The 26,147-nt window shown below is 40.0% G+C and overlaps 1 protein-coding gene across 1 annotated transcript; it reads right to left on the reverse strand.

Moving 5' to 3' along the window:
- Positions 1–3,502: 3,502 nt before the first annotated feature.
- LOC137274028 (coiled-coil domain-containing protein 134-like) lies at positions 3,503–26,128 on the reverse strand. The gene is made up of 6 exons (XM_067806984.1): positions 25,829–26,128; positions 24,090–24,211; positions 22,934–23,018; positions 21,492–21,670; positions 8,261–8,332; positions 3,503–7,786 (listed from the first exon to the last, which is right to left on the reverse strand). Exons 1-6 carry the CDS (start codon positions 26,019–26,021, stop codon positions 7,688–7,690), a joined length of 750 nt encoding a protein of 249 aa, XP_067663085.1. The 5' UTR covers positions 26,022–26,128; the 3' UTR covers positions 3,503–7,687.
- Between the last annotated feature and the right edge of the window lie 19 nt (positions 26,129–26,147).

The raw sequence follows: 26,147 nt of genomic DNA on the forward strand, positions 1-26,147 counted from the left end.
ATGTTCCATGTCAGGTGTACCGGCGATAGAAGAAGGATAATAAGACTGTTAAGGATACATTGCCTTCTTGCAGCGTTTGATCAGCTGGTTGATACCTCTTTGTTGAGAGTTTAGTTTCTGGTGAAGCGGCAATGTATCAACAGTCCATTGATGTGTATTTCAATGAGTTTTTACTCTCTGAACTGATGTACAAGTAGCATATTCATTGGACGTTCATTGGTCGCTCAAGGGTTACCTGGCGCGACCTTCTACTAGGTTTTTTTAGACTCTGTGGTGGAGTGTAACGAAATACACTGAGACTAAGTTTACTTACACTGGACAGTATGATAATATGAAAACTAGACAACATAACTCGGCAGTCCGATTACTAAACAGCATTTTAACCAGACAGTGTGATAACACGGACACCAGACTGCATAATTAGACAGTATCATAACAAGCATTCACGATAACTATACTACATGACAACTAGACTGCGCGATGTCTAGACAAAAATGACAACGCGTGTCACGTCTATGGCGTTACTCCCAGCATGCAACATCTGTCTCTCATATTCCCGTGTACTGGTTCACGGGGAACTGTTAAACACATTCCAAACAGACTATTTACACAAACACTCAAAAAAGAATCGTGCGTTATCAACAACTCCGATGCAGTTCCAACAAAGCCTGGATTTGTCTGAGTACAATGTGTGTACATTCCAGTGTGAAATTACACCAGCGTTACACCACGCAGTTCGGGAGAACATCCACATTAGAAGCGTGTTTATACACAGGAGATATACTTACATGAGATAAGCCCTATAAACGCTATGTTTAAAGTTTCTGGTGTTTTTTACTATTAATCACTTTCTGCACAACACCGAGTTTCAACAAGGAGCGCAAGACGCTACTATTAATCACTTTCTGCACAACACCTATATTCAACAAGGAGCGCAAAACGCGACGACCAAGGCCATTCTGGGTTTTGCTAAACATCTGATAGTTTGTTGGTGATACAAAACACAGTCTTTTGACAGAGTGAGTGAATACCGTTTAATGCCGCATTTTGCAATACTCCAGCAAAGAGATCATTGCGCTATGTTTGTGTTGTTCCAAACCGCCCGGGAGAGTTGAAGGTGGCGGGGGTGGTGAGGTGGACATGCTGGTTTGGGAGAGGCGGGGGTGGGGTTTGGGAGGGGGAGAACGTTGGCCACATGAAGACATATCTTTTCATCTTCATCAGAACTCAGAATCCTCGTTCATTCTCTCCCCATTAGTACTGATGATCACACCAGGTGGCGCAATATGTGATAGATCACGTGCTTCTCTATGAACATGGCGGACTCCCCGATTCACGTTTTACTTGACAGTACATGTTTGTATGGTGAAAATACGATAACCCTCCAGATGGTAATTACTTACAAGGTGATATATCAGACGAAGACACGTCTGTCATGTCAACTATATCGGTTAATTGATAATTATCCGTGAACTAATTTGTCATTATAACCTGTTGGATGAGAGCCACTGGGAAAAGGATAAACTTTTGACCCCGGTTTTAGTTTTGATAGGAATGCAGCACACGTTCATTGGTTTGTTGGTTTTGAGATTCCAGTAATTTTAGAAATATGGAAACATATGCTTGTTGGGGGCCATGCCATATAGTCACGTGATTACCAGTATCGCGTATAACAATATGCTGCATCCAGAAGGCAGACGTGTAATGGTACAGAACCACAGGAACCCGATATCTCACTTAAACATAGAGCATAGATCTACACTCACGCCATATATATTAATAGAGTACTCTATTAATGTATATGACGTGAGTGTAGATCTAGTGCGATATCGGGTTCCTGTGTACAGAACTCGGTGATAAGAAAATAATCCTTGATAATTTTGATATGTAAATGGGATTTTCTCAGTTAGAAACTATAGACAATTAGACAAGTCTCACGGGAAGGAAATAATATTTAATGTGAACATACCTAAAATGATAGAAATAACAGACTGATGTCTTTGGACTGTCTGATTATCTCGGCTTGCCTCTTTAAATGATAAAATTACCTATACATCCATGGGCTTAGAATTCGGTACAGACTGGAGCGAAGCTACTCACTCTGCATATCAGACGGTGTGCATTCATAATAAAACCCCTCAAAGAATTGTGTAGAAAGAGTACGGGCGATTTTCTGGAACAGTTCACAAATTACTTGCATGAATCTATTTATGTGAGTGACGACCAGTAAATACTCTTGTCGCGAATTTCAGTCATCCATTCATATACCTGTACGCCTAGATAGCTCATCGGTGGGCATGATGTGGTCTGGCATTGTCTTCTTTCTGCCTATTAATCTAGAGAACGCAACGCAACAGCTTCCCTGCCGCCCCAAACTATGATTCGTTAGTAAACGTGTCACCGCCCACCCAAGTGTTTGTCATCTTTGGTAAGCCGATAGGGCCACACCCTACGCAGGATTAGTATGCCCTCTACAGGCTGCATAGAGCTGGGCGGATCCAGGAATATCGAGGGCGGGTGGGGGGGTTGAAAATCTTCCGCGTGATCTTAAGTCATCTCCTAAAGGTAGGCTGGATCTCTCTCTCTCTCTCTCTGTCTCTCTCTCTCTCTCTCTCTCTCTCCCTCTCTCTCTCAGGAAAGAAAAATACAATTTGGCATTGTTTCCGCCTCTCCTGTCGTCCCTTCTACAGGTCATATATTCAGTGGTGGATACAGCTTTTTGAGAAAGTGCGCACGCTTCCTTTTGATGAGAGTTTCAATGGTCATTTAGTTACTTTCAGGATAACGTCGAGTCTGGACCAGATGATTCAGTAATTTTGGTTCGGGTACAATGACATGCATCAAGACAATATCAATTCATTTGACAATCATTGTTTTAACCTGGATGTTCTCGGATTGCAGTGTTCTAAGCTTGCAAACAGCAGGTAGTGAGTATATAGGTCCAGTGTGGGAGCAGTACCAAACCTTCAAGAAGATAAGTTACGCCTGATTCCCACCAAATCTACACAAATATACCACGTAGCTTGTAAATAACAAATATACCATGTAGCTTGTTTTGTTAGCGGACTGGGTGTTCACGGAACAGCAGATATCCCAACACAGAGCTCGTCATCACCTCACCAAGCCGTGTTCCAGTTTCACCATCTGTCTGGCTCGGGTGTGCGGTAAACACATCGGGGTAATACAACACAGTGATGTCCAGGGCGTTTGGGGACCCTCGCCCTCCATGTGTGCTCTGAATCTTCTTCTTGGGGTGGTCGGGGAACAAATCACTGGCGTAGAATACGCAGCCAATACACAAGCTAAGGTACGTCCAGGAGAAACAGCTTGCACAGGGCCCAAGTAGCCACATTCTACACTAGCGGCAGGATGGAAAAGAGGTCATCTTCATGAATCTCACCATGGTCATAATCCTGTCAGAAGTCCACTGTCATCACTAGTATTACATGTCCATCGTGCATATGACATTCTAAAGGTACACTCAAGAAACACAACCAGAACAGTGTGTATATAATGCTTTTATAAGACGTATTATATTGTATGTATATAATTCAAGATGTGATCAGATTGTTGTTACACACTTTTAGTCAAAACAAGCCATACAAGCAACAAACCTCAGGATTATTTTAACATTGGAAAAAAGTTACTTTCCTCACGTTTGTTTGGCAAAATTGAATGTTTTAAAAAAGAAATAAAATTTGATTCCCGTCAATACATTTCAATAACACTCTTCAACAACCATTATCGCTTCATTTCTTGATTTCAAGCACCATAAATTATGGCAAAGGGACTTGTAATGCAAAACACTGGCATCAGTGACAATGTACTAGGATACCATGATGCCAGTGTTGCATTATAAGACCCTGTGGATAAAGGTATAGATCAAGCACCTGTGCCTCCACATTAGGTGATATATAGTTACATACATACATTGGTTCGTTGTTGAGGCGTATGTTACAGTTGTATCAAAATAAACGCTTCTTAATACAGCAAGCATACCGACAACGGTGTGTTCCATTCATTCTGGTGTTGATATGTTGGACATTAATATTACAATCAGTCACCTTCTTGTAGCAGTATTGAGCTAAAATTCAAAGTTCATCTTCATTAGATTACAATTGGACTAGGATCCACATCAGCTGACAATCACATCAACTTGCTCTCACATCTCAAGTATATGTGACGATTTCCCTTACAGTCCTAATGACGTGTAACTACACTACAATTATTCAGAAGCTAATTGAACAACAGCCATAAGATCAAGCCCTGGTGAATGCTCCTTTGTACCTTGGGGCCTGTTTCACAAACATACCTCAGAACTATGACTGTCTTGACACGAAACTTTGTCCTGGTCACTTGAAGCATGTAGGTTTGCAGTAGTAACAAGATCATTTGTATCCCATTTCATACACATCTTTCAAAAACAATCTTCCTATTTTCAAAGAAACAAAATATTAATCTCATGGATAATCTCAGCAATAAGTGTGTCTAAACATTCAAATCAATCCAATGTGTTAAACCTACATTGTTTCAAGTCACACCAACAACAGAGTTTGTTTCCAAACTGAATGTCATCAATAGTGAGATATAACAAATCAGTGTATGACAGTCTTGTCTGTATTACCACTAGTTCTCTAATCTATTCTAATCCAACTAATCATCAAGCATGCTCATTCCCTGGCCCTCTACCAAGCAATATGTATTTCTAGAAACATGATAAAAACAAGAAAATTGAAATGTCAATAATAGATGGATTCTATACATATTCTATACAAACATATGGGTCATCAACATTCAGGATTTTAGACTTTTCTATTGGTTTGTGGGTTAAGATGTCAAATCCAAACAGGAAGTACTTAGACTCCAGTGCTCAATACAGCAAAACTGCATACCTTGGCTTTATAAGGTGATACTGCATAATGAAGCATCACATTAGAAATTGTCTGTCATGGTACCATAAGACACCCATTATTGTTGTTATACCTACTCCAGTTTAAACGAATAAAGAAAACAGAAATGGGTCATTTAAAAATCCTACATCAAAGTTTGTCTGGAAAGTTACACTTTTTTCATTGTCATTCTAGGAGATGAAGAATGAGGACAAGTTGCATGAATATACAACTTCATTTTTCTGTATAGGCAATGTTTTGACATAGATTCTTATGTCATTGTCAAGATTGTTGTTCCTATCTATGTCAAAACATCACCTATATAGAACAAGGAAGTTGTATATCCATAAACACTGTCCTCAGTTTGGAAAGATAAACTCAAACTCACAGAAATTACACTCATCATATTTTCCATACTACTAAAATTATTAGTAAAACACGAAATAAACTGGTCTGACTGAATAAAACAAAAGAACACATTTGTGCATAGATAACAAGATGGTAAAGATGTGCATAGATTGAAGGTAACAAGGTAAATATAGCCATAACTCCAACAAAACACAAACGGTTCCAATCACACTCCCTTCATGTATGTAGGTTTGTCATTAACATACCCCTTGCCATTTATTCGACCAAAGTACCTGCTGTGAGACCGGAATCATCCATAATAATGATAAACAATACTGTCACTGCAATACGTAAGTCTACATTTCACTCAGTACTAAACTACAAATTTTGTATATTCAGCTGAAAACAAATCACAAAAACATATTTGGCACATATTTCCCCACAAATAAATAATCTCTCCAATGACTTGATAAAAGAGAAAACTATCTGATGCATTATCAAATATGAATTTCAAGGTGATTTGATAAAAAGCATAAATTGACTATTTGTCATGTACCATTGCAAGTGTTAATTTGTTAGCTCCAACAAATGGACTATACTGTCAGGTCTTTACAATGGAAGTTGAGAAAATCAGAAAGATAAATCCAAGTTTGTTTTGAATAATGAAAACTATATGTATCTGAAGATCCTGAGGGTGACCCCAAAGTGTCAGGTTGTAGACATCACACAGAGACAATTAAGAAAGTCAATGCTTGCACCAGTATGCCATTCTTCCATCTGAAGAATAACCAGCTTGGGACATTTACCTTCTGTGTGAATGAGATTAACCTCTCAAACTGTCAACAAAGACAAAGCAAGCAAAACATGTTACAGACACACAGGTAACAAGTCAGCATCTTTCAGACACAGAGGTAATAAGTCAACAACTCTCAGACACCGATAAAATGTTATTGATACTGTTAACAAGTCAACATGTCACTGACACACCATTAACAAGTCAACATATCACACTGTTTACGAGTCAACATGTCATAGGCACACAGCTAACACGTCAACATGTCTCAAACACACAGTACAAGTAAATGACACAGCTAAAGGTCAACAATTTCAGACAAGTCAACAAGTCACAGACTCACAGCTAACAAGTCAACACATCACACGCACAGTTAGCAAGTCAACATGTCACAACGCTAACAAGTCAACGTGTCACAGGCACATCTAACAAGTCAACATGTCACACACAGGTAACAAGTCAACGTGTCACAGACACAGCTAACATGTCAATATTGTTCACACACTGTTAACAAGTAAACATGTCTCAAGCACTCTGCCAAGTTAACATGTCAGTGTCAATACATCAAGTTGCGGACAAATGTAAGAAATCAAATATAAAACATTGCTATAAAAGAGACAAACTACACCTTGGAGTAAGTTCAAGGGCAATGAGGTCAGAAGTGAAGTTATGTGTATAACAATAACAAGATAACAATAGGATACTCACTAACTCTGTCTCGCCACAGGCAAACTAATTAATCGCATTGACATTTCTTGGTGAAACAATGCATCCATAAAATTAATCTTAAGGTAGGATGTTAGGCAATGGCATTCACCTCTTTATTTACGTATTTTCATCTCCTTTACTGATCAAAGAACAGCTCAAAAGGGTCATTGGAACCTGTACTCAGTACATAATCCGAGGAAATATGACTTGAGTCTACACATACAAAAGCAGGAAGTCAGTGTCAGAACTTTTCCTCTGAAACTACCTTTGACAAATGAGATCTGAACAGTGGCATGCAGCTACAGAATATTATGCAGATTCAGAGCTGGCCATAACATGCTACTGTCTGACACTGTCATAAATGGGCAATGACCTATTGTGTATAGGACACATACTAAACAACAAAAGAAACACCAATTTTTAAAAAAATGAAATCTCATTAAGCAGGTGTTCATGTTGATATCTTCTGTTTAAAAACTTAAAAAAGACAGAGTTGCGTTTCTTTTGCTGTTCAACATATTTCTTGCATCTCAGACCAGTGCAGGTGGTATTTCACTCAGCTAAACAAGGATTTGGGGAATCACACTCAATATTACCCATGATATCCAGCATATTCTCACACCATTAATTCTGCCTGTAAATGCTAATGTAAAATTAAATTTTTCAAAGCCCTTCTCTCTTGAAAATTTCAAAAGGTCCAAAGTCTGACATGAGTTTCTACCTCTGTCATCCACTTGTCAGCACCAATATTATTTCACTGATGTGCATGTGATATCCATACCATTTCTTGCTATAGATTAATGATCCTGAATTCATTGTTCAGAGATTTTCACTCATCAAGTATCAAAGAAAAACATCCTCCACAAATTATCAGGATAACAAATGGAGGTGGGGCTTCTCTGCCTCCTTGGTTTTGATTGGCTTGAGCATGCTCCTCACAGTGCAAGCCCTATAGCTCAGTGTGAGACATACGAGGGCCACGAGCAATCTTTTTCTTCTTTTTGGGCTTCAATTGTTTTTTCATTGCTTCTGTAAATTTCTTTTGCTCCTGAAACAGATATACGTGAATGTTTTAGATACAGACATGTAAGTAATGATGAGGACATTTGTATATGACATCCTTACTCTGTATCCACCTTCATCATCTCCGGTACAGATATCATTAGACAGACAGTACCAAAACTTGAAGTCACCATGAGTCACCCCACACTTCTTTGGTGGATAGTAAGGTAGAAACATGAAATATCACAAATTGTGACAATATTTGTGGTAGCTGTACTGTCTCAAGGTTTACATGGCGTGATATATAACATGTCCTGATTGTTGCCATCTTCAGGTTGTTTAATGACAACATTCCATGATATGAAATCAGGGCTGGAACAGACAAACCACCTTTGGCACACTGAGCAGTCTCAAATCGGGCATCAACAGTCTTTAAGCCTAACATCTAATCAGCCAGGTACAAGAGGAACCTCCTGAGATGTCTTTATCTCAAGTATAGCATCAATGGCCTTGACTGTACCTTTGGGTCAACTGTCTTGAAAGGGTTGACATATTCTGGAGATCGAGGCAGGATGTTCACTTCCTGTGCCATCTGAAACAGAAGTCAAATACTTGTACCAAGGGACATAACTCTGGACCAATGAATCATTTAATCCACAGGACACGGGTTCCTTGGACAGAAACATGCTTCAAGACTTTGAACATGAAGATATTAATGTGTCCCTTTCCATCCCAAAACAATATCACAGGGCTGGTAGTATCAAATCAATATTCCAAGGATGGTCCAGTGCACCTTGTCCAGAAGGGTCAATATGGTCAGGTAAGGCCATCATCTGGTCATTCTATTATAATGTTACACATCAATTACCTTTTCAGTCCAATATACTAACCATGGTATCTCCCATAGCATCATGAACACTTTATCAAGGCTGGAAAACTTCAAACTATGTACAACAAGCAGTAGCAGAATCTTTTTGTGGCACAAGATAACTGAAAGGATTTGGTTAATAATTCCAAAAAGCAATATACATTAATGATAACTACTGATATACCTTAGTAACAAGAAGAGGTACACATTTCTTAAATTGCACCAAGGGGGGTAGTCAAACCTAGAGTATCACATAAAATGCAAACCACCTATCTACTGACATCACAGCCGTAAGAAAATCAAAACATCTAGATCAGTTTAGGCACTTTTGAAACAGCACAAGGGGATGGAACAGATTTGCCAAAAATTGTAAAACCACTGCAGTTGGTGTGTAGACATATCTTGAACAATCAGCTCGTCTATCATCCCCTCTCTCATTACTCACACTAAAAACAACCCTGCTAACTGTAACCTGACATCTCCAGTTCTACATTTGTAAAATACCACCATGACAGCAAACATTACTGCAGCTCCTTCTCACAACACACTACCTTCCAGCATCCCCTGTCTTAGCAACAGTCAGCTGGGCATGGAACAAGCACCTGCAGCAGCATCATCAGCAGGTGGCCAGACAATCACAGACACCACAACTGCTACCTGAGCTCACATACCTTCCTATTTTAAGAAGTGCTTTTATGAGAATCTCTTGATTTATGTGAAAACGTGTTAGTTAAGTCACATACCAAAATTTTCAAGTAAAACAACTTGGTATATGAGAATATAAGTGTGTAATTTGTGCTTTCTTTGTGAATATGGTGTGCAGATAAATACAATGTTCTATAACTTCCATTAGAACACTGGAAGGGGTTCTGTAACACTAAACCTTGAGTCAGGCAGTTTTTTGAGTGGGTCACTGATATCACAAGATCACTTGGAGCTGTGGTTGGTCATATGACACATTTTACAATGATGCCCACAATAAATATCCCTAGTCACAATACAACGTCTAGTCAGTCTCTCAGGCCCTGAACCATATTACAGTGCACTCTATCCAACTCTGATTGTCTTTCTCGGATAGCTGTATAAACCCAACTAAACTTACAATCCAGATGTAATCCTTCTCTGGTTGTCATCATGAAAAAGTTCTGTATCTCATTATTTCAGATTTCGGACCAAAGTGTCGCCCCAAAAAGGTAGTTATAAGTAACAACACTGCTTTATAACACAGACTGAACAGGAGGTCTTCTTGGCCAATAAACCTTAAATAAAAAACCCATTGATGGATTTGTGAATTTTGTCTAGTGGTGAATATACCTTTGATGCAATTAATACTAATTTGTATACTGTAATTGAGACGATCATATAAATGAGATGATCACACATCGTTATAGGAAATGTCTGTATAACTCGGACTGCTGTCTGATTCGGGTTTTTCACTTTAGTCCCAAACCGGTCTAAATTAGGCAGAGCGCTGTATTTTCCCCACAGCCTGCCGTCCCTACAGCACTTAAGTCCTAAATGAAGCAAGTCTAGATTTCCCCAGAATCTGTGGTCTCTCTGTGGCTCCTTTTCAATTTACATGCGCATATTTGTTGCAGAGACTAAACGTTAGTCTGTACAATGTCTTCCTGACTATTCATATATTCTTTAATGTTTAATATGTTTGTAACTTAAAACATGCATGATCACACACTTTAATTAGTGTATTGAAATAGTTTCGGCTAGGTTCTGTCAAAACAATACCATATCAGACATTTGCACGTAACTGTTGAGGAAAGTGTCAGGAATTAAGGACCGTGGTAGCCAGGATCTGGACTTCTATCAAAACATATTCCTCAACAGCAGAATCATACCTTCCATGTTCTTGATACATTTATATCATAATATTTGTAAAATATCCCTAAATCAATTTGTGTGTCTTTATATTCATGCAAAGCACATGAGAGAAACTGAAAGCTGAGGAAAGCTGCAGTGATGTAGGTTGTACATGAATGAACCACTAAGAGACAACCACCAATATGGACACCTTTTCAAGGAACAAAACCAGGTCAAGTCCAGGATTTAAACCCACAACCAGGGGAAATAACTCTTCCACTGAAGAACCTCTGCTTACAACTAAGGTAACATTTCCTTTTGACCAAACAATTCATTTTTAAGTCTATTGTAAAGCAGAATCTGTCTGATTCAGACTTCCTCCACTCCAAACTCCTGACTTCCACTGTACAACAAACAACCAATTTTTCAGTTTAATGCCATCCATCCTCTACCATGTCAGTATGGATTAACATCAGACTTGCACCCACCAGTAGAGAGATTTCATAGTCAATATATTCAGTGAGTAATGGTAAATTTCCCATGATAGACTGAGTGAACAAAAATGCTTTGAACTTTCAGTATCTTCACCTGTTATGTTTGACATATGTCTCATGGAATCACTTGTTTTTGACATTGATACTTGTACAAGTGAGACAACATGTCAGATGGGACAAGTTTAGTCAGTGAAAAATGTTTAAACATAAATTAAAATTGGTTGAAATGCGTTTACACATCTTAAATTCTTCTCATCATGCTTTTCAAAGTAAATAAGATAAAAATCTCCATATCAAATTGAGAGTAGTACAACATGTCTAATCCTGTTCAATGTACTGTGCCATCCATGCCAAGAGAGACCCAGTACACTGCCAGCTCACTGAGGTAAAACAGTCTGATGCTCAACTTCTGTTACACAGCTTCAAACCAAAGATGGCATCAGTTTTAAACAAGTTTCATAGATCAAATTACATGTTCCTCTGAGTTCCGAAGATGACAAACAGATTAGAAGCCTTGAAAGAAACAGGCTCACAGCATCAAATGGGGCTAGGATAGAGAACGAGATTCCTTTCATGTGTTTCTTTTATCTTGTACAGTTTGAAGCCTGTGGAGAATGTAGTGGGAACTCAACTGGATCTGCAGCATATGCACACCTGCACCTGCTATGGTAGCATTAAGACGGGATCCCAGTCTGTTACATGTTACATGAATGTTACAGGCAGTCGTCCATGGCATACTTTCATCCTAGTCTGAGGGCTGGTTACGTCAATCAGTTCCAAATGAACCATTCTCTTTCATTTACTAACACAATCCAGTCTGCTGTAACAGTTAAACCAGCTTACCTGACGACTTTCTATTTGTGGAATATACTGTTTTGGGTTGAACAGGTGAACAACTTTCCTCTACAGAATTAGAGTACTGGGGGAAAAAATCTCTTAAACTCTCTAGTAAGTTCTGGAGCAGCCTTCTTTCCCTGCATTCATTTACGCCAAATAGTTCTCATCAACGATCCTTCATTTTTCTGGAACCTTTATGGTCTGACAGGCTAATTACCATGACTACAAAATAAACACCTAACATATCTGTGGTGGGTCTATGGCTACAAGTGGCTGAGGTTACGAGAACTGAGCAGTATATCTACATGGTTCTATGCTATTTGAAATTGTATGAGATTAACATAACGTACCACAGATAATAAACTTTGAAGTTATCTGAGATGATGCTATGCTTCAGGTAAATTAATAATCCCACAATTATATATTATATATGAACTGAAACAGGTCTTGATGCATTGGTTTGAAATCCCTGTATTTAACTCCACTTCTCTCAACTGCATCCATGAAATTCCAGGTTAGACATGTTAGACGGCAACCCATTCTTGTCATAAGAATCAAATAACAGGTTTGGGTGGCCAGGCTTGCTGACCCATGTCTTTGTGTTCCAGTCACATATACTGAGGCTCATCATGTCAGTCACTGGATTGTCTGGCCCAGTCTTATTATTTATAATACAATATACATCTTGCTGGAATAGAGTGGTGTTAAACAATAAACAAACAAACAAATATTATATTCATCTTAATCTCCCTGTCCAGCTTACTGTTCTCAACACTAAACACTAATGTTATTAAGCCCCTTGTTGTCAACCTGAGTTTTTCATCTCCACTGCTCTCAAAGCTCTACCTTAACTTTCCTGCTTTCAAAGCACCTCTCTGTACCCTCCCTGCTTTAAACTCTTCCCAAACTCCCCTGCCCCTCAATTGCTACCCTCATTGAACCTAACCCACCTTCAGGTAAAAAACCTTACCAGTCTCCTGGGCTGAGAGTATATTATATTATCCCCTGTATACGCATTTAGTAATGTGCTATTCTTGGCAATTCTACAGACTGCTCTCATATGTAAACCCAGGCTATTTCTGGAGGATAACCAAATCCCCTCTGACAGTACATGACAAAGTGTACAGGTTCTCCATCACAATGACTTATCTAGTCAAGTATAATCTCATCAAAGACCTTGGGTGAAAAAAAAATTTGGTAAAGGAAAACAAATGTAAACCTGTTTATCATTATTGCAGAGGTCTAGTTGTCAGTTTCGTATGCCTTGCAAAGAAAAGAATTCCAGTGCATCAAACAGTTACTTGCACCTGTGCTGAAACATTACACTGACTAAACACAGAAGCTGCAGTAAGTCTCACCCCATTCCCATAACCTGTTGTACTAATTTAGAATTGCCATTTCTACTCCAGGTGGATGTAACCGAGTTGACTGTTGCATCATCAGCCACATGAGTCTTGTCCAGCAGGAGACGAACACCTTGACCTTCCACTCACATGCACACCTGACACACAGGTCTTGTCCAGCAGGAGACGAACACCCTGACCTTCCACTCTCATGAACACCTGTCACATAGGTCTTGTCCAGTAGGAGACGAACACCCTGACCTTCCACTCACATGAACACCTGTCACATAGGTCTTGTCCAGCAGGAGACAAACACCCTGACCTTCCACTCACATGAACACCTGACAGCAGGAGACGAACACCCTGACCTTCCACTCACATGAACACCTGTCACATAGGTCTTGTCCAGCCTGACACAAACAGCCTAGCCTTTCACTCACATGCACACCTGACACACAGGTCTTGTCAAGCAGGAGACGAACACCCTGACCTTCCACTCACATGAACACCTGACAGCAGGAGACGAACACCCTGACCTTCCACTCACATGAACACCTGTCACATAGGTCTTGTCCAGCCTGACACAAACAGCCTAGCCTTTCACTCACATGCACACCTGACACACAGGTCTTGTCCAGCAGGAGACGAACACCTTGACCTTCCACTCACATGCACACCTGACACACAGGTCTTGTCCAGCAGGAGACGAACACCTTGACCTTCCACTCACATGCACACCTGACACACAGGTCTTGTCCAGCAGGAGACGAACACCCTGACCTTCCACTCACATGCACACCTGTCACATAGGTCTTGTCCAGCAGGAGACGAACACCTTGACCTTCCACTCACATGCACACCTGACACACAGGTCTTGTCAAGCAGGAGACGAACACCTTGACCTTCCACTCACATGCACACCTGACACACAGGTCTTGTCCAGCAGGAGACGAACACCTTGACCTTCCACTCACATGCACACCTGACACACAGGTCTTGTCCAGCAGGAGACGAACACCTTGACCTTCCACTCACATGCACACCTGACACATAGGTCTTGTCCAGCAGGAGACGAACACCCTGACCTTCCACTCACATGCACACCTGACACACAGGTCTTGTCCAGCAGGAGACGAACACCTTGACCTTCCACTCACATGCACACCTGACACACAGGTCTTGTCCAGCAGGAGACGAACACCCTGACCTTCCACTCACATGCACACCTGACACACAGGTCTTGTCCAGCAGGAGACGAACACCCTGACCGTCCACTCACATGCACACCTGTCACATAGGTCTTGTCCAGCAGGAGACGAACACCTTGACCTTCCACTCACATGCACACCTGTCACATAGGTCTTGTCCAGCAGGAGACGAACACCTTGACCTTCCACTCACATGCACACCTGACACACAGGTCTTGTCCAGCAGGAGACAAACACCCTGACCTTCCACTCACATGCACACCTGTCACATAGGTCTTGTCCAGCAGGAGACGAACACCTTGACCTTCCACTCACATGCACACCTGTCACATAGGTCTTGTCCAGCAGGAGACGAACACCTTGACCTTCCACTCACATGCACACCTGACACACAGGTCTTGTCCAGCAGGAGACGAACACCCTGACCTTCCACTCACATGCACACCTGTCACATAGGTCTTGTCCAGCAGGAGACGAACACCTTGACCTTCCACTCACATGCACACCTGACACACAGGTCTTGTCAAGCAGGAGACGAACACCCTGACCTTCCACTCACATGCACACCTGTCACATAGGTCTTGTCCAGCAGGAGACGAACACCTTGACCTTCCACTCACATGCACACCTGACACACAGGTCTTGTCCAGCAGGAGACGAACACCCTGACCTTCCACTCACATGCACACCTGTCACATAGGTCTTGTCCAGCAGGAGACGAACACCTTGACCTTCCACTCACATGCACACCTGTCACATAGGTCTTGTCCAGCAGGAGACGAACACCCTGACCTTCCACTCACATGCACACCTGACACACAGGTCTTGTCCAGCAGGAGACGAACACCCTGACCTTCCACTCACATGCACACCTGACACACAGGTCTTGTCCAGCAGGAGACGAACACCCTGACCTTCCACTCACATGCACACCTGTCACATAGGTCTTGTCCAGCAGGACACGAACACCCTGACCTTCCACTCACATGCACACCTGACACACAGGTCTTGTCCAGCAGGAGACGAACACCCTGACCTTCCACTCACATGTACACCTGTCACATAGGTCTTGTCCAGCAGGAGACGAACACCCTGACCTTCCACTCACATGCACACCTGACACACAGGTCTTGTCCAGCAGGAGACGAACACCCTGACCTTCCACTCACATGCACACCTGACACACAGGTCTTGTCCAGCAGGAGACGAACACCCTGACCTTCCACTCACATGCACACCTGTCACATAGGTCTTGTCCAGCAGGAGACGAACACCCTGACCTTCCACTCACATGCACACCTGTCACATAGGTCTTGTCCAGCAGGAGACGAACACCCTGACCTTCCACTCACATGCACACCTGACACACCAGTCTTGTCCAGCAGGAGACGAACACCCTGACCTTCTACTACATAAATGTATATAATATATCTCTAAAAATTCTCAACCATCTTGCACATGCAATACTTGCTGTTGGCATATGTCCATACTGACCACCGTGCATATTAGCTATATAAACCATATCAGCCCTAGGACCAAAATCCATATAAGCCATATTGCACGGCATCTAAACTGGTATGGAATGAATACATGCAAAACGCCTCAAATAGACACAGCCTAGGTTTTTTTTAGAGTTATGTCCCTTGAGGTGGTATATGATAAAAAGGTTATGATCAGTCATATAAGTTCCCCACTATCCTATCAATCTTCAGGCTGATATGACTGGTGAAAGGAAATATCCTTAATAACCTCTTAATATTGTATCCATTGCTATAGAGCTTACTGGGCATACAGCTAAATGGGCACTTTGGGGCTGAAGAAAGGTGTAATATACCTTGTATCCTAAACCAAAGAATACAGTTAATGGTGCACTTGGTGGTGTTCCATAAAATCTAAAAAGATATATCCCTTACACTGCATGTGAAAGCCTGGTTATATCTGCTACTACTAACATTGCTTCATGTCACAAGACATTCAGTAAACAGCCTTGCACTTTGGCCAATGATAGCCAAGATTGTTTACTTCCTCCCATATGTCAATATGACATGACCACTGTAATTGATATAACAAAGATTAATTCTGAAACATAAATCCTCCAGCAGACAGAAAAAGGACTCTTTGCCCCTGCTAAAGAGCTTTAATGATGGGAATTATCGCCTAGGTATTGAGAAATCAAGCAGCTACAGCATCCAACAAGCACACATCACTGCACTGCATCACAGGATATAAGCCATTTCAGATGATATTGGGGTGAATTGTTCCAGCTATTTGTAGAATATTACATAAACCATGACAAAATCCAACGTCATAAATCAACCAATGTTTTGATGGTTGGCACTTACATCCTTTTTCTGCAGTGAAATCTGGAGCAGCATGGGGCTCTGACATTCACACAAGTGTATAAACACTGATAAAACGTGTTTCACATTATAGATAATGATGATTTAAACAATCCAGAAATTACAACTCCAACACTGCCATCAGCACCTCTCCCATACTGTTGGTGAATTCAGCTGAAGGTAATTCATCTACCAAGATAATTTGTTAAGTCTGCCAAAAATTTAATAAAATATCCACAAGGTACAGGTGCTCACCTTAACTTTTCCCTTGAATATCTGCAGGTGCTTATCAACAACTGAGAAATGAATCAGTAAACAAATTTTTCATAGATCAAAACAGGAATATTAACAGAGCTTCCAACCACAAAAGAGAATAAAGCTTGAGATGCAAAGGTCCAAAGGCAAACATACACCATACTATTTAATGAAAGACTTATTTCCAAATAATACATGCAAGACTTGGCCAAAGTGAAAGGTTATTGATCTTCATCCTCGATAATCTCTGGGGTATATACTCCTATAAATCTCCATTAGTACCCTGGATGCACCTACAGCCAATCAGATAAGTCGTTACAACCGAGCCTGCAAGCGTCAACAAAAATGGTTTCCACAGTCAAAAGCTTGCCACAGCTTGCTCACTGTGCACCTCAGATTTAGGTTTCAAAAAAAACATACAGAGAAACTGAGAGGTCTGAAACCTTAAAATGAAAATGCAAGAACTCCTTGTTCCTCTTTCAGGGCACTTCTGCAACAACTGTGTTGCCAAGTTAATCCCAAAGATAAAAGAAGCAGAAGTGAGTTATGACAGAAGCCTTCTGATACTCAACTTCCCAGCACAGACACCTGACTAAACCTAAATCCAGGAAAGGAAGGTAATAGAATTATCGAGTCTGGTCCAGACAACCCAGTGGTCAACAGCATGAACATCAATTGGGAACCGATGACATGTGTCAACCAAGTCAGCAAGTCTGACAACCCGATCCTGTTAGTCACCTCTTACTACAAGGATAGTCGCCTTTTATAGCAAGTATGGGTTGCTGAAGGCCTCTTCTATCCCGGGACCTTACGGGTCCCGAGCTATACATACATCCAGGGTACTCATGGAGATTTACTGGAACATGTAACCTGGAGATTATCAACGATGATTGATATTAACACTATTAGATTTATAGAACATTATTTGTAGTTTATAAATATTGCTACTATTCCGTCATGGAATACTATGGTTATTGTCGTTTATCTAAAGAATTGTAAAAGCATGGTTTAGAGGCATTAGTATACTGTCCAACGAAAGAAAAGCAACTTTTGAAAAAATAGAATCTCATAAAAGTAAGCGTTCACGTTTATGTCTCCTGTTTAAAAACGTAACAAAAACAGAGTTGCATCTCTTCTGCTGTTCAGTATACTATGGTTAAGCTGTATAGGCCCAGAGTTTTGAGAGAGTCAGAAGCCATAGAAAAGTAACAAAAGCAAATGAGCCTTTCAGTATAAATACTATTGTCATTATGCTTCTCATGCTTTTAGACTGAACCATGGCAACAATCTTCACAAATAGTCAAAGGTCATGACCTTCACCCTTGATAAACATCCTTATGACTCCATACGACATATGAATCATGATAATACTGAAAATAAAACCATGATGCTTCTTTAGTGTGGTTGCCATGGCAAATAACAGCTATCAGAGTTAATGTCTGCCACTTAACTTAAATAACTTGACATCATTTCAGTTTTTATTCCTGCCAGACAGATGATGTTTAGCTTCGTGTAACACAACAAGCAGATGCATGCCGTGTTCACTTACATAAATATTTCCGTTGTTGAAGGCTGCTGATGTTAAAAACAGGTTGATTGTTTATACAAACCAACAGGAGTCAAATAACATGAAGAACATGGGGTGAACTTTGTATAAATTTTGAAAATCAACAATAAGTGTGAAGAATAAGGAAGAATGATCCGAGTTGGCAGTAGTCCCTTGAAATTTTCAACAATATTCCATCTACATTCAGTAACTGCAACATCAAGACCCACACACACCAGGATGATGGTGGAGTAGAAAACATTTCAGAGGACAAAGTGTTTGCTCATTGTGTTGAAGACCCAGGTTAAATTCTTTAGATGGGTACAATGTGTGAAACCCATTTCTGGTGTTCCCTGGAATACTGCTACAAGAGAATAAAACTCACTGTCACAAACCAAGGACCTACTGCATACACTACAACCTCAGACCCACATTCTCCAACATCCACTATATGGTAAATAGATTCAGACTAAGGAACATGTTATCTAAAATGTTTACAAGACCTCAGGGATGATTGTAAATTCTGAGGATTCCGTCAGAAATCTAGTCGGATGAGCCTAATTTCATACACTGGTACTACACACTGTAACATCCAGCACCAACATCATATTATCACAATGGATATATCCTTGTCAGAAACCCACAGATCTGAGCCTGACGTTGATACCTGACACTATGTCAGAGATTACAGACAAAGGCTGCAGTGGCCAACATCCTCCCAGATACCTTGTACTGCTGTCAGTACAGCTGTGTAAGTGACAGGATATCTTGTCTTCCACACAAACAGTGGTCATGATTACTGGCTGTTCTCAGTAAGCTGTCTGAGTGTTGTGAGAGCAAGGTCTAGACAATGTAAGTCTGTGTCCATTGCCACTTGTCCGACCATCAAGCCAAGTAAATGTCTTTCTATCAAAAGATTCGAGCCAAGATAACATATTTTGACACTAAAGGCTGTTTAAAATGTTAAATATTACATGAATACATCCTGCATGAGTTTAATGCCACTTTCATCAGTATTTTATTTACATCATAGCGTATTAGAGCACATAAAAAATAAGTGTTTGTCATGCCAAAAAGATAAGAGTAAATCTTATGATGGAGCTTGTATCTGGTGTCTTTCATTTGCAAAGCCACTTGTTTAAATTTGGCTGACTTGGTGCTGTTGTCTGGCAAACTTAAAGGTCACATGCAACCAAAAAATCAAACATAATTAAAACACGGTTATCAATATAAAATGCCTTGGTGATTGTGAAAAAACATATAAACGGAATTATAAGTGTATAATCGGAAATCAAAAGTGCAATATCTTGTACTTGGGTCAGTACCGCTGGGTGTGCAGTCAAGTGTAACAGGGCTTTTTCATTGGCTGCTGGTGCACTCGCCGATACACTTAGCCGGCTCTTTGTTTATGGCTTGCAAGCCCGATAGATAGGTGTTAACTTCAAATTGTAAATGGTCAGTAATTGAAGCTGTGCATTGCATATTGTCATCCGCAGACAGGCAGGCAGACAAATAGATGTCAGTAAACCAGACATTGAGTTTCTCTGTGACAGAGTCTGCACATCACAACCAACATGTATTTTCTTAATTTAACAAGTAGACTATTTACTTGTTTATGTACACAACCAAGATTAGACTGACTGATACTCCAGGCAGGCATACTGTTTCAATTAAGCTCCTCGAACCTACTCCCTTTGCATGCGTTATGAGTGCAGTGCAGCATAGCTGTTGAAACCATTTTTTCGCCCAGTTTTGATGATTTGTTTCCGTAAGTGCATACTGAAAGGTATCGGAATCTGCAAAGTTGTGTTTGAAGTTGTATGTGACCTGTAATGTCAGGATGACACCAGTAACAAAGAGGACATGGATTGTAGCTACAAATACAGAAGGGATGTAAGGCAAATGGATGTTCAGTTCTTCAAGTAAAATGTTGCTCTCATACAGAAGCTTGATGGGGCCTTGACCCCTTTTACATGACCTGGCATATTCTTTGGCAAGAAATAGTTGTCAGCAGTGTACTTCTTTACAACACATTCTTTCACATAGACACCTAGAAGTGGAATATCTCCTTATATCTGTAGAGCTTCTATTGATGTTGTTCTCATATCTCCTGTGATGAGTCTCAATGATTCATTCTGGATGTTCTCCAGTTTGACTAGATTGGGCAAGCCTTTCTCACTACATTCAGTATTTTACAGGAGCTTCAGGCAATATGTCTTCCGATTTTTCACACCACATCCTGAACCACGAAAAAGTGGTCATCAACAATGTTGTCTCTGATTGCTTTGTTATTTAATGTATTAGCATTGTATTAATTTGTATCAGCTTGACCTATAAAGCACGTATCTCCACACTAAACAATAACAAATGACAAAATTATAACTCACAAACATATTATGCCTAAGTTGTGTCCATATCACCTGCCTCATAAAGGCTGTCTCTGGCATATTACCAAGTTAGATTCAAGTGTATTACCAATATCATACAAACAGTACCAAAAAGCACTTTACTTGACACTGCTTCAACGTCTCTCAAAAAAGGACAGCAACGAAAGCTGACAAATCTACACCTGAAACAATATTCTATCGATTCATCCTGTTCCAGATGAATAAATAAGATATCATTGCATGTCACAAGTTAGGCCACCTTGTTTGTTTCTGGTCCTGGCTGAAAACACTAATATTGTCCAGCCTGCAGCTGGATAAATACTTGAAACTAAACTTTGTCACAACAGGATACACACTTTCATAGGGTCACTGTCATATGAGATGAGACCTGATTCATGACAAATCAAAACTCAAAACATTCAATACTTCGAGACAAAGTCCTTCAACAAAATGAACTGAAGTCTGACAAAAACATTCAGTGGGTTTGAGCCTAGTAATCATCATGACAACAACATTAAAGACTTTATGTACAAACAAATAATGGACACAACGTAAATGATTCATGCAACAAAATCTGTACATGTATAGATGATCATTCCCAGATCACTCAGTGAATGAGTATGCCAACACACAACATAGAGAACAATGTCGTCACTCACCAAGTTGAGTAAAGTGCCACTCGATCCCTCGAACAACAACGACATGTTACAGAACATCACGCACCAGTTGAGAGTCATCTGCCAATCTCGGTTCTTGTCATACATAGGGTGGACAATATCCGGTAGTCGGAGAACCATGTCACCAAACATGGCTGTGTTTTCGTAGATCTTCGACACAGCTACAGACAAAAAAAATTCCATTTCTACATATATGCAAAGCAACAAGAATACAGTGAAGGGCATGTATGAATTCTTGCCTCTGCTTGGAATAAGTCCCTCCTGGCTTCCGAACCCAGACTCTCAGAGTTAAGCACAAAATTGCCAGAGGTTTATAAACCTCTAAACAAAAAAGGTAAAAACAGTTGTTTTGTTTAAAAACAGGAGTTTAATTATTTTTTTATATTCAGTGGATATTTATAAGCATTTAAAGATTGTGAATTTGAACATGCAACAATGTAAAACTGTACATTAAATTTCTACCTCTTTATTGATCAAATTATTACTGAAGTCACCCCCCAAGCTTGCACATACATAGGTTTTAAAATCAAATCATAAAGCTGCATGAAAAAAATTAAATGTTTCTCTGGCACTTTCAAAAGTGACTAGGTTGGTAGGACTTTATTTTTAATTTTTGATAGAAAACAATGTGACGAGGGAGGTACACATTTTAATTTTTTCTCTCTCAGAAATAGAGCTTGGGAAGTTTGGCATGCATTAATGAGCTGTAGATTAAGTCACACTCGTTTTTACAGACACTCATTCTTATAGTGGACAAATGGATGATCGGGATGCGACCAAGTCAAAATTATTTTTTAAAAAGCAATAAAAAAATTGTTACGCACACAAAAAGAAGTGATGCGCCAATGCCTGGGAAACATTTCACTTTCTCATTTAGCCTAAAGTAGCACTGACATTTGTTACAGAATTGGGACTAAAACTTAAGTACAGCAGGTCTATATAACCACAATGATAATCCTTGCATGTATCACTTGCTGTGTCTTTACGAGTCGCCTTCCAGGTTCAAGCCGTGCAAACTTGATCATTGCACTATTGAGCTGGGTGAAATCAGTGGATCATCAAAGTTGTGTTTTGTGTTGCATGTGACCTTTAAGGGTTCACTGTCAGCTATGTAGTACATACCCTTAGTACAATCCAGTACACAAAAATGTATTGTAGCAATCATCAGTGCACCAAACAGTGCATTGTAACTTAAGACTTAGTGGTAAACAAGGTCATATATTCATTGTTACGCACACAAAAAGAAGTGATGCGCCAATGCCTGGGAAACATTTCACTTTCTCATTTAGCCTAAAGTAGCACTGACATTTGTTACAGAATTGGGACTAAAACTTAAGTACAGCAGGTCTATATAAATCCCAATTTTATTTACATCTGTTTCACTTTTAAGCATAAAGAAAGAAGTAAGTGTCGACAGTACTTACATTCCTGCTTGGATTCCTCCTCCGGGAAGGGGTCTCCCGGCAGTACCCCCCACTGGGTAATGTTCACCCTCGCCTGTGCCAGAGTCTGGGGTAAGAGTGAGTGAGTTTAGTTTACGCCGCACTTAGCAATATTTCACCTACATGGCGGCAATCAGTAAGTAATCAAATCTGGACCAGACAAGCCAGTGATCAACAGCATGAGATTTGTTCTATGCAACTGTGATACGATAACATGCGTCAACCAAGCCAGCAAGACTGACCTGCTGATTCCATCAGTGGCCTCTTACAACAAGTTAATGAATATCTTTTCTAACCCTTCACAGGGTCTCTGAGTGAGATGCAACATCAGACATACAGTAGATAACAATGTAGCTACATCACATCATGGTCACTGACTGTAGATCCAGTGAATTCATGAACATTTTACTATATATAACTGTGATACAATGACATACATGTCAACCAAGTCAACATGCCTGACCAACCGATCCTGATAGTCCTGATAATATCAAATATATACTAAGGGTGAGAATTCAAGCTTCCTATGAACAGTCCTGAAGTATGTTCCAGCTGCATCAAACAGTAAGAAAAGGGACCATTAAGAATTTATGGCCTGAGGGGGTGGTCATGATGATTTTAAAGGAGAAGCATGTAAAACGAACGACCACTACTAAAATGTATGTATAAAGTACACTTCATGTCATGTACAAAATTAATGACATGTGCCTCTCCCCTTCCCACAGCTTATATATAAAGAACAAACATGCTTAACCATCCACCCACCCACCGCCATGTGTACAAAATGATGAAGCCTGCCAAACTCCCCTGATAATAAAGAGAACCCCCACCCCATTAAAATCATCATCACCTCCTAGACATAAGCTATAAAATAATAACATTAACAACAACACTGAAACACGCCATTAAGCCTGTGATACATGCATGCATCCACCTGTAATAATTATGTTCTTGATGCTCAATGTAATATCAACACATTGTTCACAAAGGGAAAAATGGAAGGCGTAAAACTTTCTAAGTAATACAATTTATTCACTGATAAGTATAATCTATTGTTGTAGGAATACACTTGATTCAAGAGTGTGTGAAAAGTCAGATTATTGACATTGTGGACATGACAATAACCATGACAACATACCGTAAACAGTTGCTGCAGCATGATCTCCACCAGCTTGTGGCGCTGTACATTGTCTGCAAAATGCTGTAGGGATTTGATGGCATTCAGTTGAAGTGATCGGTGTTCTGCAAACAACTTCTTGACTGAAGCTCTGGTTAAGTAAGATAACTGAAGACCATATCCTGTCAAATACCCAATAGTGTCTTCAAAAAATATACATGCATGTATATGCATGCTTCACTGTTGGTAAATCAAAGCTCACGAGGATCAAACAACAGTTGTATTGTTTCTAAACAAACATTCAAATTGACAATTAATGAGCAAATTAAATGTGTCTATGCAATATGATTCTATTCCCAACACTGAAGGTTATGTTACTGGTGTATACCCATGGTGTACCAAGCAAAGATAATTTCAAGTATTAACATGCAATCAACTCATCTTATCGTACATTACATACATCACCGTTGAAGACACTAACATCATAAACCATATTGATAACTTCCTGATTTGTGTGTCAGTTGAATAGAAGAATAAACACAACTACAAAAAATATGTAGTTTTTGAAATTTTTAACATTTCAAATAGTAACTCATCACAGGGATTGATTTAGAAAGCAGTGCAAACACTGGAACAGAAGTACCTTAACTGTGTGTTGACTGATTGATCTTCAAAATCAAAGCATAGTAATGCTTAAAGGTCACATGCAAACAAAAAACAAACATAATTAAAACACAATTATCACTTATTTAAGACATATAATATACACTGATGATTGTGAAAAAACAAATAAACAAAATTATAAGTTTACAATCACGAATCAAAAGTGCAATATTTTGTACTTGGATTTACTTCCATCGTAATGAAGCATCCATGAGACCAAAACCTTGTTAGAGCAAGTGGGTGTGCACTCAAGTGTAACCAAGACTTTTCAGTGGCTGGTTCATTTACCAATACACTGAGGGAGTATTGTGTGGATATGTTACAGTCAGACTCTGAAATCAGTCAATTGACTAAATGAACCTGCCAAGATACTTGTAATCACAAGAAACGTCAACCACAATGATAATCCTTGCATGTATCACTTGCTGTGTCTTTACGAGTCGCCTTCCAGGTTCAAGCCGTGCAAACTTGATCATTGCACTATTGAGCTGGGTGAAATCAGTGGATCATCAAAGTTGTGTTTTGTGTTGCATGTGACCTTTAAGGGTTCACTGTCAGCTATGTAGTACATACCCTTAGTACAATCCAGTACACAAAAATGTATTGTAGCAATCATCAGTGCACCAAACAGTGCATTGTAACTTAAGACTTAGTGGTAAACAAGGTCATATATTCATGAACCATACACCAAAACTAGTTTGTGCTGCACCTTCAGCTCACATGATATAGAGTGCATAGTGAACAGTGACGCACATCTTGTGATAAAAGTGTCTCTAGATAAGTGTAGAATGGATCGTAAGGCATCTTTCACTATCCTGATATTGGCTCCGGCACATGTCTGAATGCAGATGTATGCCTGAAGAAGATTTCAATGATTTACGTGATGACTTGGGCCCCTTTAGACATTCCCAAAACCCAAGTACACTTGCACTAAACAATCTCAGTGGGACATCTCCACTTACTCAACTGCGAGAGAATACTCTCACCTGGTGTGAATTTTTGCCTTGCCGAAAGAAACAAAGTTTGAATTCAGGCTACTAAAAAGAGAGAGATATTACCAAAAAAATATAGCAATATATGAAAATAAGAGAGGATACATCTGTCAAATGCGGAGATCTTCCCAGTGACAACATCAGCACTCTCATCGTCTGCTCGCCCTTCTTCTGTTGGCTTGGCTGCATCTCCGGCTTTGACTGTCTTTGATTTCCCTTTGTCTTCCCCAGAAATTGTGCAAATGTACAGCAATACGACCACGAGTAACGCAGAACGTAAATGGTGAAAATGGAACATCCTGACAGAAACTATGACATAAAAACTCAGTACAGAGCTAGGCTGGGATCCTCATTGTTGTCATCATACAATTACACGTGGATAACTGGGGATTCCCTTCCGCTTTTGAAAACGAGACCGGAAGGG

Source organism: Haliotis asinina, chromosome 2 (assembly GCF_037392515.1).
Source record: "Haliotis asinina isolate JCU_RB_2024 chromosome 2, JCU_Hal_asi_v2, whole genome shotgun sequence".
NCBI classification, from domain to species: Eukaryota; Metazoa; Mollusca; class Gastropoda; order Lepetellida; family Haliotidae; genus Haliotis; species Haliotis asinina.